Source organism: Mesoplodon mirus (genome assembly GCF_964341445.2).
Source record: "Mesoplodon mirus genome assembly, chromosome: 12".
Lineage (NCBI taxonomy): Eukaryota > Metazoa > Chordata > Mammalia > Artiodactyla > Ziphiidae > Mesoplodon > Mesoplodon mirus.
Genome location: NC_138988.1, coordinates 31,145,552 through 31,162,133, shown reverse-complemented (window position 1 = coordinate 31,162,133; position 16,582 = coordinate 31,145,552). Strand labels below are relative to the sequence as shown.

At 44.1% G+C, this 16,582-nt stretch overlaps 3 protein-coding genes across 7 annotated transcripts in view; 2 read left to right on the top strand and 1 right to left on the bottom strand.

Annotated features, from left to right (window-relative positions):
• Positions 1 to 8,369, top strand: part of PXK (PX domain containing serine/threonine kinase like) — a 76,631-nt gene extending 68,262 nt beyond the window's left edge. For 2 of the 4 annotated variants that reach the window (XM_082637935.1, XM_082637934.1), the window contains exons 18-19: positions 5,591 to 5,627; positions 7,072 to 8,369. In XM_082637935.1, coding sequence (XP_082494061.1) covers positions 5,591 to 5,627; positions 7,072 to 7,258 — 224 coding nt within the window. In that variant the 3' untranslated portion in view covers positions 7,259 to 8,369. The remainder of the gene's footprint in view (positions 1 to 5,590; positions 5,628 to 7,071) is intronic. The other 2 variants (XM_082637933.1, XM_082637932.1) reach the window with 1 other exon arrangement.
• A 520-nt stretch (positions 8,370 to 8,889) lies between these two features.
• PDHB (pyruvate dehydrogenase E1 subunit beta) lies at positions 8,890 to 14,850 on the bottom strand. 2 transcript variants are annotated; one of them, XM_082639809.1, is made up of 10 exons: positions 14,747 to 14,850; positions 14,584 to 14,637; positions 12,645 to 12,752; positions 12,492 to 12,554; positions 12,353 to 12,388; positions 11,913 to 12,198; positions 11,377 to 11,487; positions 10,939 to 11,030; positions 9,735 to 9,876; positions 8,890 to 9,427 (listed from the first exon to the last, which is right to left on the bottom strand). In XM_082639809.1, exons 1-10 carry the CDS (start codon positions 14,786 to 14,788, stop codon positions 9,282 to 9,284), a joined length of 1,080 nt encoding a protein of 359 aa, XP_082495935.1. In that variant the 5' UTR covers positions 14,789 to 14,850; the 3' UTR covers positions 8,890 to 9,281. The 2 variants fall into 2 exon arrangements, with proteins under 2 accessions (XP_082495935.1, XP_082495934.1); XM_082639808.1 differs by lacking the exon at positions 14,747 to 14,850 and having other exon boundaries at positions 14,584 to 14,738.
• Positions 14,851 to 15,106: 256 nt separating this feature from the next.
• The window catches only part of KCTD6 (potassium channel tetramerization domain containing 6), a 49,889-nt gene continuing 48,413 nt past the window's right edge, over positions 15,107 to 16,582 (top strand). The window contains exon 1 of the mRNA XM_082639574.1: positions 15,107 to 15,160. The gene's annotated coding sequence lies outside the window, so the exon portion shown is untranslated. The remainder of the gene's footprint in view (positions 15,161 to 16,582) is intronic.

Below are 16,582 nucleotides of genomic sequence, written 5' to 3'. Positions count from 1 at the left end.
CCTTTGGCAGTTTGTTCAGCAGTAGATCAACTGAGGCAAGTTCAGTTTGATAGCGTTGCCTTTCTTCCTGAAAGCATCAATTTTAAGCACATTCGTGGTAGCTGAGGGTGGTTTTCAGCTCAGTTGCTTTCAGACGGGGCAGAAGTGAGATGTTTCTAAGCGAAGGGGTCTTACTCTCATGAGCCCTTTCCAGCATTTGTGTAAGGACTGGGGCCTCTCCTGTTTCTTACTGTACTTCCCTGCCATGGGCCTCTTCTTGAAATCCTTACCAAATTGATGGGAGAAATATTTCCTTAAGTCTGCTGGCAATTCCATCAGGTAGGGTGGGATTCTCTAAAACTTTTTTTTTTTTCCAGTGAGAACATTCCTAGCACTTTCTTTTTTTTGCTAAGGTTTCTGTTTCCTGCCTCTAGATCATTCTTGCAAGAACTTTAAAATACTATCTTGACTTATGTCATGGTCAGTGTCACCAACTCGTGTTTACACTCTATATTCATGGAGCTGAGTGGTTTAGACGGTCCTAATTGACACACAGATATTTGCTCCTACCCTCCCTTTGGGAGGAGACAAACCTGTTGCCTTGCCATCGTGTGTGTGTGTGTGTGTGTGTGTGTGTGTGTGTGTGTGTGTGTGTGTGTGTGTGTGTGTGTGTGTGTGTGTGTTTAAACAAAAGATTTGCAGAAGAGTATTTGGGGAAAGCTTAGTAAGCAGGAGACCCAAATTATTACTGTTGTTGTTGTTAATAATTGTGTTTAACGTCTTTTGAGTGTTTATTCTGTGCTAGGCACTGTTCTAAGTGATTTATAGTTACTGTTTTATTTAATCCTCATGAATACCTCCCTATCCAATGAGCAGGGATTATACTTATAGCTCCATTTTACAGACAAATAAATTGAGGCACTAGTGGCATTAAAGGACTTTGACCAAGGTCACACAAGTGGGGGATACTAGAGCCAAGATTTAAACTTGGTTCTGTCTTTGCCCATCTACTTGATTTCTCCTGAGCGCCTGCTTTCTCAGGTGCACTACAGGGCCTGTGCTGCTAAACGCTCTGCTTGGCTGGTGTGAAAAGAGCTCCAAAAGAATAGTTAGAAACCCTGGGCTTGGGTCGTAGCTCCACCACTTTCCAGGTGGCCTTGGACAAGTAATTTCCATACTTTGAAGCTGTCTTTTAAGAGAATATCTGGTCTTTATGAGGTAGATAATGTACACAACAGGGCTTTATAAGCAGTAAAGTACTGTCAGATATAAGCTATGAATGCCTTGCAAGAGAATTCTAGCCCCTCTTGCTTGAAGTTTATCATTTTAAGCAATACTTTTGAAGAGAGCTGGCAGTTTGTAGAAACCCAGTCTGTGAGCATGACTGGAGAGAGAGGGAAGTTTCATATCTGGAGAGCTGGAGGAGGGAAAACAGGGCCTTGTGGGTACAGAGTGACCGAGAACTTGAATAACAGGAAGAAGGGTTAAGAATAAATAAGGTGCAAACTGTGATGCATAAAATAAGCTACCAGGACATATTGTACAACACAGGGAATATAGCCAATATTTTATAATAACTATAAATGGATTATAACCTTTAAAAATTGTGAATCATTATATTGTACACCTGTAACTTATATAATATTATATAATATTGTATATAATATTGTACATCAACTATACTTCAGTTAAAAAAAATAAATTACAAAGAAAAGGAATAAGTAAGGCACAAGAAGAGATGAATTCATTTAGAATGTTGGAGCTTCCAGAATTTATCTACCCAGGTCAAAGTCTGAAACCCATTCTAGACTCAAAATTGATGGCTCTGGCCCGAAGAACTGCCTCTTTTTCTCAAAACTACACAAACACAAAGCAGTTTCCATCTTTAGGATACACAGGTCTGCCCTGCAGTCCTTCTCCGAACAGTGTGTTGGTTCTGCTCTCCTGCCGGCTCACAGCCTTCCTCCCCGCTTCCAAGCCCGAGTGTGTGAGCTCCTCTCCAGGGTACTCAGCTGCTGGGGGTGGGGCAGGCAGTGTCCCCAGCATCCTCCCAGAGTCCCCCCAGGTCGGCAGTGGTCAGCCTGCCCTGCCCCACGTGGGCCTCGCTGAAGGGATTTTCCTCTGGGCAGTGGGGCACATTGGTTTGGAATGCTGGGATTCACCGTCTGGGAAAGGGTTATCTTTCACAATTAACTTGGAATCCAGTCAGTTAAAAAGAAGATAGGAAGAAATGTTTGCCTTTTTTTTTTGGGCTGCGCCTCGGGCCTTGTGAGATCTTAGTTCCCCAAACTGGCCTGGCAGTGAAAGCGCTGAGTCCTAACCACTGGACCGCCAGGGAATTCCCACCTTTTTTTTTTTTTTTTTTTTAATGGTTTTCTAGCCTTAGGTCAGCTAATGCTGCTCACTGCTTCAGCCTCTGGAGCCCGCTGCCTTCAGGGGAGAGGCCCCATGCTCCTGCCCAGGGGCCCCACCTTAGACTTCCCTGTGCTCTTGCTTTTCCCAACTTTAAAAAGACAGATCTCTATTTTAGACCATAGAAGACTTGCTTGGGGAAGTGCTGAGTTCTAATTTTTCTCCCCTCTTGATAAACTGTCCTTATTTAGTACACTAGGTACTCTCCCAGTACCCATTCCACTTTTCAGGGGAGGTAAAACCGTGATGGGTCTTCTTAAGTGGGTGCTATGCTTGTAGATAACTAAAAATATCTCAGAAGAAAGAAAGAAAGAAAAAAAAAGAATGAAGAGGAAAGTGACTCATTAGTTACTCTGTTAGTGTGTTTGCCATGTTCTAAAAGGGTCACAGTCATGTTTACAAACCAGTGCTTCTTGTGGTTAACTTAAGTATATCCTAGTTTGGCAGTGAGAATAATCAGCATGTGATTCAGACTAATATTTTACTGTCTCTTACTATTTGATTAAATGACACTAAAATCTGAATAATGACTTGTGTCCCCTCTCTCTCTCTCTCTCTCTCTCTTTGCTGTTTTCAGTAGAGCATGCACCATTTTGAACGTGAATTTTCGGTAAAGTAAGCTATACTGATTTTTCTAACTTTAAAGATGCTTTGTTTCTGTATGTGAAATGGGACCCAGTGTGTCTAGCTCACTGAAGTGATGAACAAATGGGAAAGCAGATTCGAGACGATTTCCTTATCTGAATATTTAAATGAAATACAGCATCTTTAAAAAGCACCCAAGTGACTTCATTTACATTCATTTCATTTTCATCATGACCTTCAAAATCTTCATTTTCACTCTGATTTTAGTTTTAAAATAGAGCTCTAAAACCTGTAAATCAACTGCTTGGCATTTCGGTATCTTTTAATTTTGGAAACCAGCACCTCACAGTCCTGTTGCTGCAAACGTGTCGGTTCCTTGTTCCTCTGACAAAGGGGAAAAGGCACTGGGCAGTTGCATTCTTGGTCACAGGGAAGCAACTTACGGCTTGTATAACTGACAATAGGGAAAAACAGTTCTTTTTTAAGCATCCTTAACAATACTTGAGTTGGGACATGAGTACAGCCTCCGCATCTTTCTGAGGTAAGAGGCCAAGGCAGTTCCAGAGAGCTGGGGCCTGCCTGCTTCCAGGGGTCGCTGCCCTCCACTCCCTCTCGAGGGTAGCTGGTAGGTGTGGTGTTGGTCTGGCGGCCATGTGGCCTCCCCTGATGTGTGTGGAGACCACAAAGGAACCCAGGCCGCAGACACTAGTAGACTGCCCACTGTCAGAGTTCGCCCAAGGCAAGGGGACCCTCAAACGTCCTTTTGATGGGGCTGGGGAGGATGTTTCTGGCAAGACATTCCTACTCAGATCTAACCTGTGCTCTTGCTGCAACAGTCTGTGGCCTGTTCCAGGGCCTCTGCTGGATTTCCAGGCTCCCATCTGAGGTTCTGGGGAGGGTGGAGTAGTTGGCTTTTGGGGTTTTTGTCTAAGAGAAGGTAAGATTGGAGAGATCAGGGCTGACCTGGTGATCACGGGAGGTAAGCTGTTTGGGAGCATCCGTCATCCTGGGGTGTTGCAGGCCAATGTTTTTCAAAGCTGGATGAATTCTTTTGGCAATCAGTCTGACACGGAACCTGGTTTTGTCTGCGGCCTGGGGATGAGGGTGATAGGAGGCCTCTGGGGGGGCGCCCCCTCATATTTGGGGAGTGGGGGGCCCGGGCATTAGGCAGTTGTTCCCAGGTTTGCTCCAGGCCAAAGAGCCAAGTCCGAATTTGGCCCCTTGTTAACATTCCCCCCTCCCACATCATTACCAACGTGTTGTAGCTTAAGTTCCAGTGAACCTTTAAAGGAATTTTGCGGATGACAGAAGAGGCAAAAAGGAAAAACTTAAAAAAAAAAAATCGATGGGGCCTGTAATCAGAGACTGTGAGTCCCTGGGTCTGTGTTCTTGCCTCCTCCAGTGTTGACCTTCAGACCTGGACCTCCTCTCCCCTTCCAGAGGGTTCTGAGCTGCTCCTGGCCCTAATCATACATATCAGGATCTGCCCTAGTTGTTGCAGGCCCAATGAGGAAAGGTGGACCTCATGGGACATCGCGCCCTTTACGACTGGTTGGGCCCTCTGTGAGGGGACCGCAGGTGACCTGCTCTTTCCTCTTGGATGGGCATAGTCTCCTTTCTCACAGCCCTCAGCATCGTATTATAGTCACAGGCTACCCTGTGGCACTTTGGACAGCGTATTTATTTATGCTGCCTACATATTCAAAGCGATTCATTCAGACAGTTTCAGCCTTTACTTGGAAGATGAAGATCCATTTACGGAATACCACCCCCCAATTTCCAAACTCTGTGGTAGTGAATTTGCACTTTTAATTTTGAGTGCCTAGTAATGAGGCCAAAGTCGAGGGATGGTTCCTCACGAGGGCCAAGCAGTTTAGTTCTGTGCCAAGATAGCAGCCTGTACCCAAGTCCAGTTCCTGAGGCCCATCTCTAGCCTCCGAGAATCCTAGGCTAGAAGACTTGCAGTCTCTGGATGGCCAATTCCATGCCTTTAGTGGAACAAAGTGCTACTGCAGCCCTGTCTTCTCGTCTATAACCCGCACTGACTTTTCTGCCAGGGTCAAAGCACAAAGCTGGGAGGCAGACATGCTGGCACTCATTCGGGTACGTGTTGGGCCGTACATGTCAAGTCCAGATTCTGCTGGCCTTTTCTGGCCATTGGGTGAGAGTGCTGGGAAGGGGAGGGGGCAGCTGGGAGGGCACTGGCGCCCACTTAGTCCTCCGGGCTCTGCAGTTGAGTTCCAAGAGGCTTCAGAGGCCGTCTCCCCTCCTCCCGGTATTTTACGGGTCACTTTCCAAGAACCCCCTTCAGAGGAATGCTTATGTCACACACTTACTCTCCCTGCTCTTTTCATCTCAACAGTCATTTCAGGTTTGAAGTTCTTTTTACCTCTGTAACCCTGTAACGTAAAGCCAGGAACATTTCCCCATAATCCACCTTGGCATAGAACATAATAGAACTTCATTCATTAGTTGTTATTGTACAGAACCAGTGAAAATTACATTTTGTTCATTTGTCTGTATTTAATGTTTATTTGTATTGCTATATGATTATTTGAGAATTCCAAGGTTGCAGAGCATGAGTGTGTGCATCTGTGTGATTCTTTAATTTCAGCTGCCTTAGGTTTGGGTAAAGATGTAAAGGAAGGTAAGTGGTTTTCTATGATATACAATGCTTTAACCATTGCCTATCACAGTTGGTAAAAAGGTTGCACTTACTGAAGTATTTTATGGATGATCCTGACCACTCATCCATATAAACTCAAGTAGCGGTTGGTATGTTTACCTAGTATCACCACAGCTCAGTAGCAGTTTGAGGGAGGTGGTAGGGGAGCCATCTAGCAGAATGTCTTCTGTGGTAGCACTGGGGTGGGGTAGAGGGTAAGACTAGAAAGAGATGTGGAGTCACGGGGAGCTGCAAGGGTCACAGGAAATGGGGCAGCTGTGACACAGGCAAGTTCTTTAAAGCAGGGCTTTTTTTGTGTGTGTGGCCATGCCACATGGCATGTGGGCTCTTAGTTGTGGCATGCAGGATCTTAGTTCCCTGGACCAGGGATCAAACCCACGCCCCCCTGCACTGAAGCATGGAGTCTTAACCACTGGACAGCCAGGGAAGTCCCAGCAGGGTGTTTTCTGTACCTAGTGTTTATTTTGTCCCAAGAGGACAATTCATTCATTGATTCAAAACTATAAAATTCGAGCACCCAGTGTTCGTGTTTCTGAAAGCTAAGGGAGGTTTCAGATACCTGTCCAGTTTCCTTCTCCTTGCCCACCAGGGTACAGCTCGGCATTCCAGTCTCCCCTGACACTTCAGCAAAGATGTAGGGTTAGGGCATTTCCATCCTGTCCCTGGGTTGGGCCACAGTGGAAACACAGGTGCTTGAGGAAGATTCCTCCCTGAGAATACCATTGCTGGAGAGAGAAAGGCCTCTGCGCCTTGCTGTGCATTGCTAACATTAGCGTTTTATGTTTTTTTCATGCAACCTAATAGGAAATGATTATTCAAGACAGATGCCCCTGGGGAGCCCATAACCCAGCAGACAGTGGTTACTTGCCGAGAATCCTAAGTGATTTGTCATTTTATGTTAAATCACGTCCTTCAAATATTGTGTGTGTTGGAGCAGCTAAAGAACCGTTCATCCCTTACTAGTAATTGATATTCCAGTAGCCCAGCTCTATGCATACAGATGTCTATCTTTAGTTGCTAGCTCAGGAATAGGTGGAGCTGCCTGGAACCTGGAAAAAGTAGCTAATGGAACTTTTCTTTTGGGACCATGATTAAAGTTTGGAAGTGGAAGTAGAGCGTCATCTATGCAGAGAATGTCACTATGTATAGTTTCATGTAATGTGTGATATTTGTTCAGTCTTTTCTCACATGACTATTACTTGGGAGAAATGGCAACTTTTAATTAATTCCCCTTTAATGCTTCTATGTTTCTTGTTCAAGTATTTAAAAAAAAATCACACAGTACAAGGTGTATTGGCCCATTTGAGGGAAAACATTTGCAGTCTCACCAAAGTCCTTTCTGCCCAGGACTGAGCGGTAGCACGGGTACAGGGTGTGTGGAGATACTGACTGTGCCCTTTCCTCCACAGGGATGTCCGCGTTACCCCCACCTCCTCCACCTGCGCCTCCGCCACCAGCAGCTCCCTTGCCTCCTGCGAGCACAGAGGCGCCCACACAGCTTCCTCCCCAGGCTGTGAATGGCGTGAGCCGAGGGGCCTTACTCAGCTCCATCCAGAATTTCCAAAAAGGAACTTTGAGGAAAGCCGAAACCTGTGATCATAGCGCTCCTAAGATCGGCTAAAGCTTTGTGTTTACACTTGGAGGGAAAAGTTGTTTTGTTTTTCCTTCCACCTCCAACCCCTAAAGTACCCTCTATCTGGATGAATAATTGCTGAGCCAGTACAGTCACATACGACTTCGCAGATGCTCATGTAAGAGGCTTTTCAAGAGGGAAATAGTCTTCAAGTAGAATAAAGTCAGGCTGGCATTGCTGCCTTCAGAAATAGTTTGCTCCTTTGTTACTGTTGTAAAGGAGCCTTGCTCCTCCTCTAATGGTCATCTTTTGGTGGCAGCGGCATATTGGAATCAATTATTTCCACCAACAGAAGGAAGTGGACAAACAACAAAAACAATGACAATATACAGTGACGGCGGTGGATGGCCTTCGTGCTGCAATCCCCCCATATACCATCAGACAGCTCCTCGAAATGTTCCTCTCATAGTTCAGTTCTCTGTTCTAAAGCATTTTCTGGTTATCTCTTAGATAACTCCCATTTTTGCTACCTTAATTTCGTCCTAGACAGTAACACTGTAGCCCAAAGCATAGTTATGTCGCTGAGAGTCAGAGAAGCAACTGAGTTCTTCATTTTCCCTTCAAGTAGAATGGGGAAAGTTCGTAACAGTCTCTGAAGTTCAAACAGGAACTCCATTGTGGTTATAGAACTCAGGGCTGCTAAAGGAACTACTCTAGACTCTTAGTTCCTTTTAGTATGTATCGAACAGACAAACAAATGTTGACATCAGAAAAAGCTCTTGCCAATTAGACGATCTTCTTAATCCTCAGCAATTAAGCCAAGTTTGGCGTTTGTGGGGCTGGGTTATTATTACAACACAACTTCACTACATCTGGCAAAATCAGTTCTGATTTTCCACAGATTTATCCAGATAGATCTTTTTAATGTTACTCATTTATTAGAAAGATCCTTTATCCTATGATGTGCTTAAACCCTTAAACAGATTGCACTTTAAAGGATTATAAATAATCCATCTAAAAATTCAAGTTACACACATCAGTGTTGGTTACTATGCAGAGAGAATGTCATTGTGTATAGTTTCATGTAATCTGTGATAAATGTTCAGCTGTATTTTTTATTAAAATAAACCACGTCTAGAAAATGTGTTATTTGTAGCTTGGCTAGATATTTTAAATGAGAACTTTTTGTAGTAACTTTGGTAAATATAAAGAAAAGATTCACACAGTATTTCTAAAGTTTCCTCCCTACCTATTCTATCTCTATTTTCTTTTGTGTCGTATTTTCCCTCTTAATTAATAAGAGCTAACAATCCTGTCTTCCTGTTTTAATTAGGTACCACTTGTATGCTTCTATAATTAATTTAAACCTATCTTTTCCATCTCAACTTCTGAAGAGGGCAGTGTATGGCAGAACGTGTGTTCGCTGGCAGTGGGAAAAATACCTGACGCAGATTTTGGTTTAACTTTAAAGAGAACCTACTAGAATTAGGCATTTGAAGAGTCGGGGGGCAAGTTCCTGTTTTAAGTAAGTGATGCGGTCTAGGAGATTAATTATTACTGATTAGTTCCTGATGGCAGTAATTTCTTAACAGAATTTTAAGACTTCTATCCCACATTTATTATCTCAAGAATATAAAAATACAATTAGTCATAGTTAGGAATAGTTAGGAATTCCTTTATTCCTTATCAAAACAGTCTAACAGTAAATGTAGATTATATGCTTTTATTTTTACATATAAGTTATCTTTTTTTGGAGATATCAGGACTCTTGCCACATTTATACCTTGTCCTTCTAGTGAGAGGGTAAAATTTTACATTAATCTTATTTAAAGAACATGGCTATTGTAACAGACAAAAAAAGCGTGGAACCTAGGCAGGAGAGTGGAGAGTTTTTCCACAGACATATTTAAACTTCTTCCCAGTACAAAAACGTGTGTTGTTGCTTTAGACATAACTTTACAAATCAAAAGGTCTTATAGGACAATCCAGATGAAGTGTCATTAAGTATTTTAAGGAAATCCCAATGACTTGAAATTCAAGTCCAAGCTAGATATTTAGTGTCTTCTTTATTGCAAATATGATGTCTTTAACCTGAGGTACAGAGTTGTCTTCTAGAACCTTTGCATAAGGCATAGGGACATCGGCACCAGTGACACGAACTACAGGAGCATCCAGAAAATTGAATGCGGGGCCTAAGAGGGAAGGAAGCACAAATGAGAGAGGCATGAAAAACCAGCTGAGCACCACCACCTCAGCATAGCAGGTATGGCTGCCCAGAAAAGGAAAATCTGAAGAAGGAAATCTGAAATCTGAAAGGAATGATAATTACAGAGAATTGTTTCTGGTCTTGCTTTCTTAAACATTTACCCAAAGGAAAAATACCAAGCTGACAAGTTGAAAATTCAAGTCATTTGACCACCCCTAGCTTTTGGTGGTTTTGTCCTGTAACACAGTGTTTATTACGGTTTAACTATTCTGGAATCAGTTTCTCTGAAATACCTTCGATGATCCTGGCACAGATTTCAGCTCCTACTCCAAACTGTGGCCAGCCTCCTTCCACAGTTACAAGGTGATTGGTCTTCATGACACTGGCTTCTATTGTTTCAATGTCCATTGGTCTGATGGTTCGCATATTTATCACCTAAACAGATAATAAATAGCTTTACAGAGCCACTTCCTCACAAATATAGTCTTATCCCCAAAATGCCACTTCCTTTCTTGTTTCCTTTTAATCTTTGGGTCTAGGGAAACATAATCTGCCCACTCATGAACAAAATGTCAAAAGGGTAAAACAAAAATCTTTATCTCTACTACAGGCAGCTTTGTTCACTTACAGAACTCACTTATCCTCCCTTGGCCTTAACTTCCTCCTCATCAAAATAATAACTAACACGTGACTACTTACCCTGTACCAGGCACTACACTAAGTATAATTCTACAACCACCCTGATGGGACAGTAAATGTATTATCCTCATTTTATAGCTGATGACAGAGATTTAGAGTACATGACATGCCCAAGTGTAACTAGGAAGTGGTACCTCCTGGTTATGAAAGGGTTAGACTCGATGACTTCTAAGTTTTCCCTTCTCCCAAACTCCAGCTCCAAGGTTGGATCTTAACTTGACAAAACACGTACTAAAAAGATCCAGACCCTAGGTGGTAGGCAGCTAGGTATTTGAAAAGCAAGTAGGTTCCCAGCTTTAAGCAGATGCAGAACTAAGTGACAAAGCAAGATTTTATACCTAATTAACCTGTTAGAGAACTCAAACGCCTCTTTCTGGGTCTTAAAGGGACCTTTCTGATTCTTTTTTTTTAATAAATTTATTTATTTTAATTTATTTATTTTTGGCTGCGTTGGGTTTTTATTGCTGCGTGTGGGCTTTCTCTAGTTGCAACAAGCGGGGGCTACACTTCGTTGTGGTGCACAGGCTTCTCACTGCGGTGGCTTCTCTTGTTGTGGAGCACGGGCTCTAGGTGCACAGGCTTCAGTAGTTGTGGCACATGGGCTCAGTAGCTGTGGCTCGCGGGCTCCAGAGCACAGGCTCAGTAGTTGTGGTGCACGGGTTTAGTTCTCTGCGGCATGTGGGATCTTCGCGAACCAGGGCTCGAACCTGTGTCCCCTGCATTGGCAGGCGGATTCTTAACCACTGTGCCACCAGGGAAGTCCCCTGATTCTTTAAGAACAAGTGAATGTCCACTCACCTCACATTCAATTCCCTCTTTAGATAGCACCGTCGCAGCTTCTAAGCAGTGGCTCACAGGTCTTGAATGGGAAACTATGGTTACATGTGTCCCTGAAACGAAGTGGTCACAGATAAGAGGTCAGGTTGAAACCAAAGACACTGTCCTGCTCTGCAGCCAGCTATGGTTCTTCTTCATTTTAGAATCTTAAACTCAAGTACATTCCAGCGAGATGAGGAATGTGGCAGCCTTCCTAGAAATGAAATATAAATCTACTGGACCAAGATTTAGAAAAGAACAAATATATGCGCAATCAGGGCATGACACATTTTAAACTTGAACTCATCCTACAATTTCCTAGTCAAAGTAAAGGGCAGTGACTTCTAGACTGGATTTGACCAACATAAATAGAGGGCACGGATTACAAATAATGTTTACATGTATACTAATTTCTCTTACCTTGCCTTTCTATTTTAGCTTTTCCGATAGGAATCAGAAAATCTTTTGACTGAGCCTGTGGGGGAAGTTCAAAAGGAACTCCATACATCAATTCATTCTCCAGCACCACCACTGCAAAACATAAATATTTAAACCACAGTAACTATACGACTAAAAATGTATATGCAACACTATCGTTCATATTGTGAAAAGTTTCACTGTGCTGATTAGGAAGCCTCATACCTATCGTGTGCAGTAGCCTTGAGGATGGTTTAAGTACAGACACCTGCAGTCTGGGTGATCCTGATTTTATCTACGGGGTTAAATCGGTGTTATAGGTATGCAGCAAATTTCTCCGGTATCTAACTGGCCCCATTATAGTCAGAAATAAGAAGAACACCACATTTTTTCCTATCTTTACTGTATCTGTAAATCACTAACATTTTATATGATGTATCTAAGCCTAACTAGAAGTCTTTAATGGTTCCTTCCATGCAGATATTTCATTTTTGTTCTTTAATGTTCAAAAGAGACCCACAACACGTCACGCTACTGACCTGGATTGTTATCCCGAATGGCTGATTTAATAAGTCCTTTTGCATCCTCTGAACTCCAGGGGCTGACCACCTTTAAGCCTGGGCAGTGCCCATACCAGGCAGCAAAGCATTGTGAGTGTTGGGCAGCTACGCCTGCTGAGGCGCCATTGGGCCCCCTGAAGACTATGGGCACAGGCTGACGGCCCCCTGACATGTAGTAGGTCTTGGCAGCTGAGTTTATAACCTGGTCGATGGCTTGCATAGAGAAGTTGAAGGTCATAAATTCACAAATGGGCCGCAACCCAGCCTGTCAAATCAAAACCATAGATGTTAAAAAGACTAGAAGCAGCAACTGAGAGTGGCAAACCACCACTTCGCTCCCCCAACATTCAAGCAATGTTTTTAAACGGTCACGTTGAAAGTGATCTCTTTGGATAAGGTTCATCAAGAGGACTACATACCATAGCTGCACCTACAGCAATTCCAGCAAAACCCATCTAGAACGGAAAACGCAAACGTAAGTAAAAATCCACAAAAGGCAGAACAGTACACTTTAACAGACATGCCCCTCAAAGGTCTGCTTCCTGATGAAAGGCTCACCTCAGATATGGGGGTGTCTATGATCCTCTTATCTCCATATTTCTTCCACAGGCCTCGACTAACCTACAATTAAGCAATGACCCCATTATCTTTAACTGTACTGGGGGCAAATGGCCACCTCAATTCTGTATAGCTTTCATGTATCTTGGTTACCTTATATGCCCCATCATATTGGGCAACTTCTTCCCCAAGTAGAAAGACCTTCTCATCTCTTTCCAGCTCCTCATCCATACCTTGATTTATAGCCTCACGAACTGTCACCTGTCACAGGTATAGGAAAGCAGTCAATAAGCTACAGCATTACTTAGGATACTATCGAGATTGTCTCTCTTGACCTAGGCTGCCCACAGCACACAATGTAAAAACTATCACTAGAACAGGCTTCTCTTCAAAAGTTCAAAAAATTCAAACAGTAACACTTCTATCACTCATAGCCAGTCTTTGACTGGATGTGTAAATGAGAAGTATACTGAACACTTTACTGATGTGCACCTAAGCTTAAGAAATCTGCTTGCTGGCCAGACCAGCTCATACGTGGCTTCCGAAATAGAAAAGTGTACTAGGCAATTTTATTTCCACATCTGGTATACTGTGGGGCAGAGAACAGTCAAGGAAGCCTAAATAATACCACATACTGAGTGCTCACTAGGTGCCAGGCACTGCCAAACAGTTTGCCTTCAGGATGTAGGAGTTATTTTACTACACAGGATGGTAGAATCCTCCAGTAACAAAAAGGGGAAGAGAGGGCAATTCCTCAAAACATTGAACACAGAATTACCATATAATACAGCAATTCCACTTCTAGATATAGACCCAAAAGAACTGAAAAGCAGGGACTCAGATAATCGCACACCAATGTTCACAGCAGCATTATTCACAAATCCAACAGGTGGAAGCAATCCAAATGTCCATCAAAGATGAATGGATAGGGCTTCACTGGTGGCGCAGTGGTTGAGAGTCCGCCTGCCGATGCAGGGGACACGGGTTCGTGCCCCGGTCCGGGAGGATCCCACGTGCCGCGGAGCGGCTGGGCCCGTGAGCCATGGCCGCTGAGCCTGCGCGTCCAGAGCCTGTGCTCCGCAACGGGAGGGGCCGCAGCAGTGAGAGGCCCGCGTACCGCAAAAAAAAAAAAAAAGTTGGTGTAAAGCCAGGTGAAAAACCTTTGGACCATGAGAGACAGTCTGAACTCTGTATTATGAAGGCATGTAAAGGATAGGGAGGGTGGGAAGGAGACGCAAAAGGGAGGAGATATGGGGATATATGTATAGCTGATTCACTTTGTTATAAAGCAGAAACTAACACACCATTGTAAAGCAATTTTACTCCAATAAAGATGTTAAAAAAAAAATCAGGGCTTCCCTGGTGGCGCAGTGGTTGAGAGTCCGCCTGCCGATGAAGGGGACACGGGTTCGTGCCCCGGTCCAGGAAGATCCCACATGCCGCGGAGTGGCTGGGCCCGTGAGCCATAGCCGCTGAGCCTGCGCGTCCGGAGCCTGTGCTCCGCAACAGGAGAGGCCCAAGTACAGCAAAAAAAAAAAAAAAAAAAAAAAAAAGATGAATGGATAAGCAAAATGTGGTATATGCCTACAACGGAATATCATTCAGCCTTAAAAAAGAATGAAATTCTGACACATGCTACAACATGGATGAACCTTGAAAACATGCTAAGTGAAATAAGCCAGACATAAAAGGACAAATGCTGTATGATTCCATTTATAGGAGGTCCCTAGAATAAATAAATTAATAGGCACAGAACGTACAACAGAGGTTACCACGGGCTAATGGGAAATGGAGTTATTGTTCAATGGGTACAGTTTCTGTTTGGGATGATGATAAAGTTCTGGTGGTGAATGGACAACGTGGTGAATGTACTTAGTCCCACTGCATATACAGTTTAAAAGGGTAATTTTTGTTATGTATATTTTACCACAATAAAAAATTTTAAGGGGGAGGGTGAGGGAAGAAGCGTCAAGTCTAGTTCCCTCAGATCGGACATCTGATTCCCCTGGGCCTCGCGCGGGTGACATGCGGCCCCAGCCTCCGCTCCGGGACGAGGGGCCTCGCCGGCCCGGCTAGCTTCCAGGCCAGTTACCTGCAGAGCAGCCGGCGCGGTCCGGTGGAAGCGCCTCCTCAGCAGCCCGGAGACCTGGCGGGGAGAGAGAGAGAGAGAGAGAGAGAGAGAGAGAGGACGCTCAGAGGGGACGCAGACTGGGCAGGGATCGCGCAGGGTCATGGGCCCGAGAGCCGCTGCCGACCTGCTCAAGGGGTCTCCGCGTCAACCCAGCCACCACCGCCATCTTGACCGCGTCCTCTAGCCGCCGCCGAATGACAACACAGGAGGGACGCGGACTAGTCAGGCCCCATTTCCCCTGCCGGCGCGGGCCAATAGCAGGGCACGGCGTCTGCGTGCCCCGCCCCCCAGGGCGTCGGGGGCGGAGGGGTGGGGCCGAGGAGGCGTGTCGGGGGTCTCGCCCCTCAGCCTGAGGCAGCCTGGGATCAATGTTATTGAGAGCTGGCGTCTGCTGGCGCTCCGGTTGCACGCCGGGAGTACGTCCCTGCGTGTTGATACGTGGATCGCAGGGACGAAAAATCAGACTCTAAGAATCATAACTCGAGGCCGAGGGACCTTCAGAATTAGGCCAATCTTCTGCAGGCGCTGAAATTCTTTGGTACGGAGTAGCCCTTATACACAGTTTGGTGACTGGGGATTTACAATCTTACAGGCGAGCCTAGTTTCTCTTGGAAGCACTGTCCGCTCTTTTTTTTTAAGCATCTTTATTGGAGTATAATTGCTTTACAATGGTGTGTTAGTTTCTGCTGTATAACAAACGGAAGCAGCTATACATATACGTAATCCCCATAGCCCTTCCCTCTTGTGTCTCCCTCCCACCCTCCCTATCCCACCCCTGTAGGTGCACAAGGCACCGAGCTGATCTCCCTGTGCTATGCTGCTGCTTCCCACTAGCTATCTGTTTTACATTTGGTCGTGTATATATGTTCATGCCACTCTCTCACTTCGTCCCAGTTTACCCTTCCCCCTCCCCGTCTCCTCAAGTCCATTCTCTACGTCTGCGTCTTTATTCCTGTCCTGCCCCTAGGTTCATCAAAACCATTTTTTTTTAGATTCCATATATATATGTGTGTTAGAATATGGTATTTGTTTATCTCTTTCTGACTTACTTCACTCTGAATGACAGACTCTAGGTCCATCCACCTCACTACAAATAACTCAATTTTGTTTCTTTGTATGGCTGAGTAATATTCCATTGTATATATGTGCCACATCTTCTTTATCCATTCATCTGTCACTGGACACTTAGGTTGCTTCCATGTCCTGGCTACTGTAAATAGTGCTGCAGTGAGCATTGTGGTACGTGACTCTTTTTGAATTATGGTTTTCTCAGGGTATATGCCCAGTAGTGGGATTGCTGGGTTGTATGGTAATTCTATTTTTAATTTTTTAAAGGAATCTCCATACTGTTCTCCATAGTGGCTGTATCAATTTACATTCCCACCAACAGTTCGAGAGGGTTCCCTTTTCTCCACACCCTCTCCAGCATTTATTGTTTGTAGATTTTTTGATGATGGCCATTCTGACTGGTGTGAGGTGATACCTCATTGTAGTTTTGATTTGCGTTTCTCTAATGATTAGTGATGTCGAGCATCCTTTCATGTGTTTGTTGGTAATCTGTATATCTTCTTTGGAGAAATGTCTGTTTAGGTCTTCTGCCCATTTTTGTATTGGATTGTTTGTATTTTTGATATTGAGATGCATCAGCTGCTTGTATATTTTGGAGATTAATCCTTTGTCAGTTGCTTCATTTGCAAATATTTTCTCCCATTCTGAGGGTTGTCTTTTCATCTTGTTTATGGTTTCCTTTGCTGTGAAAAAGCTTTTAAGTTTCATTAGGTACCATTTATTTATTTCTGTTTTTATTTCCATTTCTCTAGGAGGTGGGTCAAAAAGGATCTTGCTGTGATTTATGTCATAGAGTGTTCTGCCTATGTTTTCCTCTAAGAGTTTTATAGTGTCTGGCCTTTAGGTCTTTAATCCATTTTCAGTTTATTTTTGTGTATGGTGTTAGGGAGTG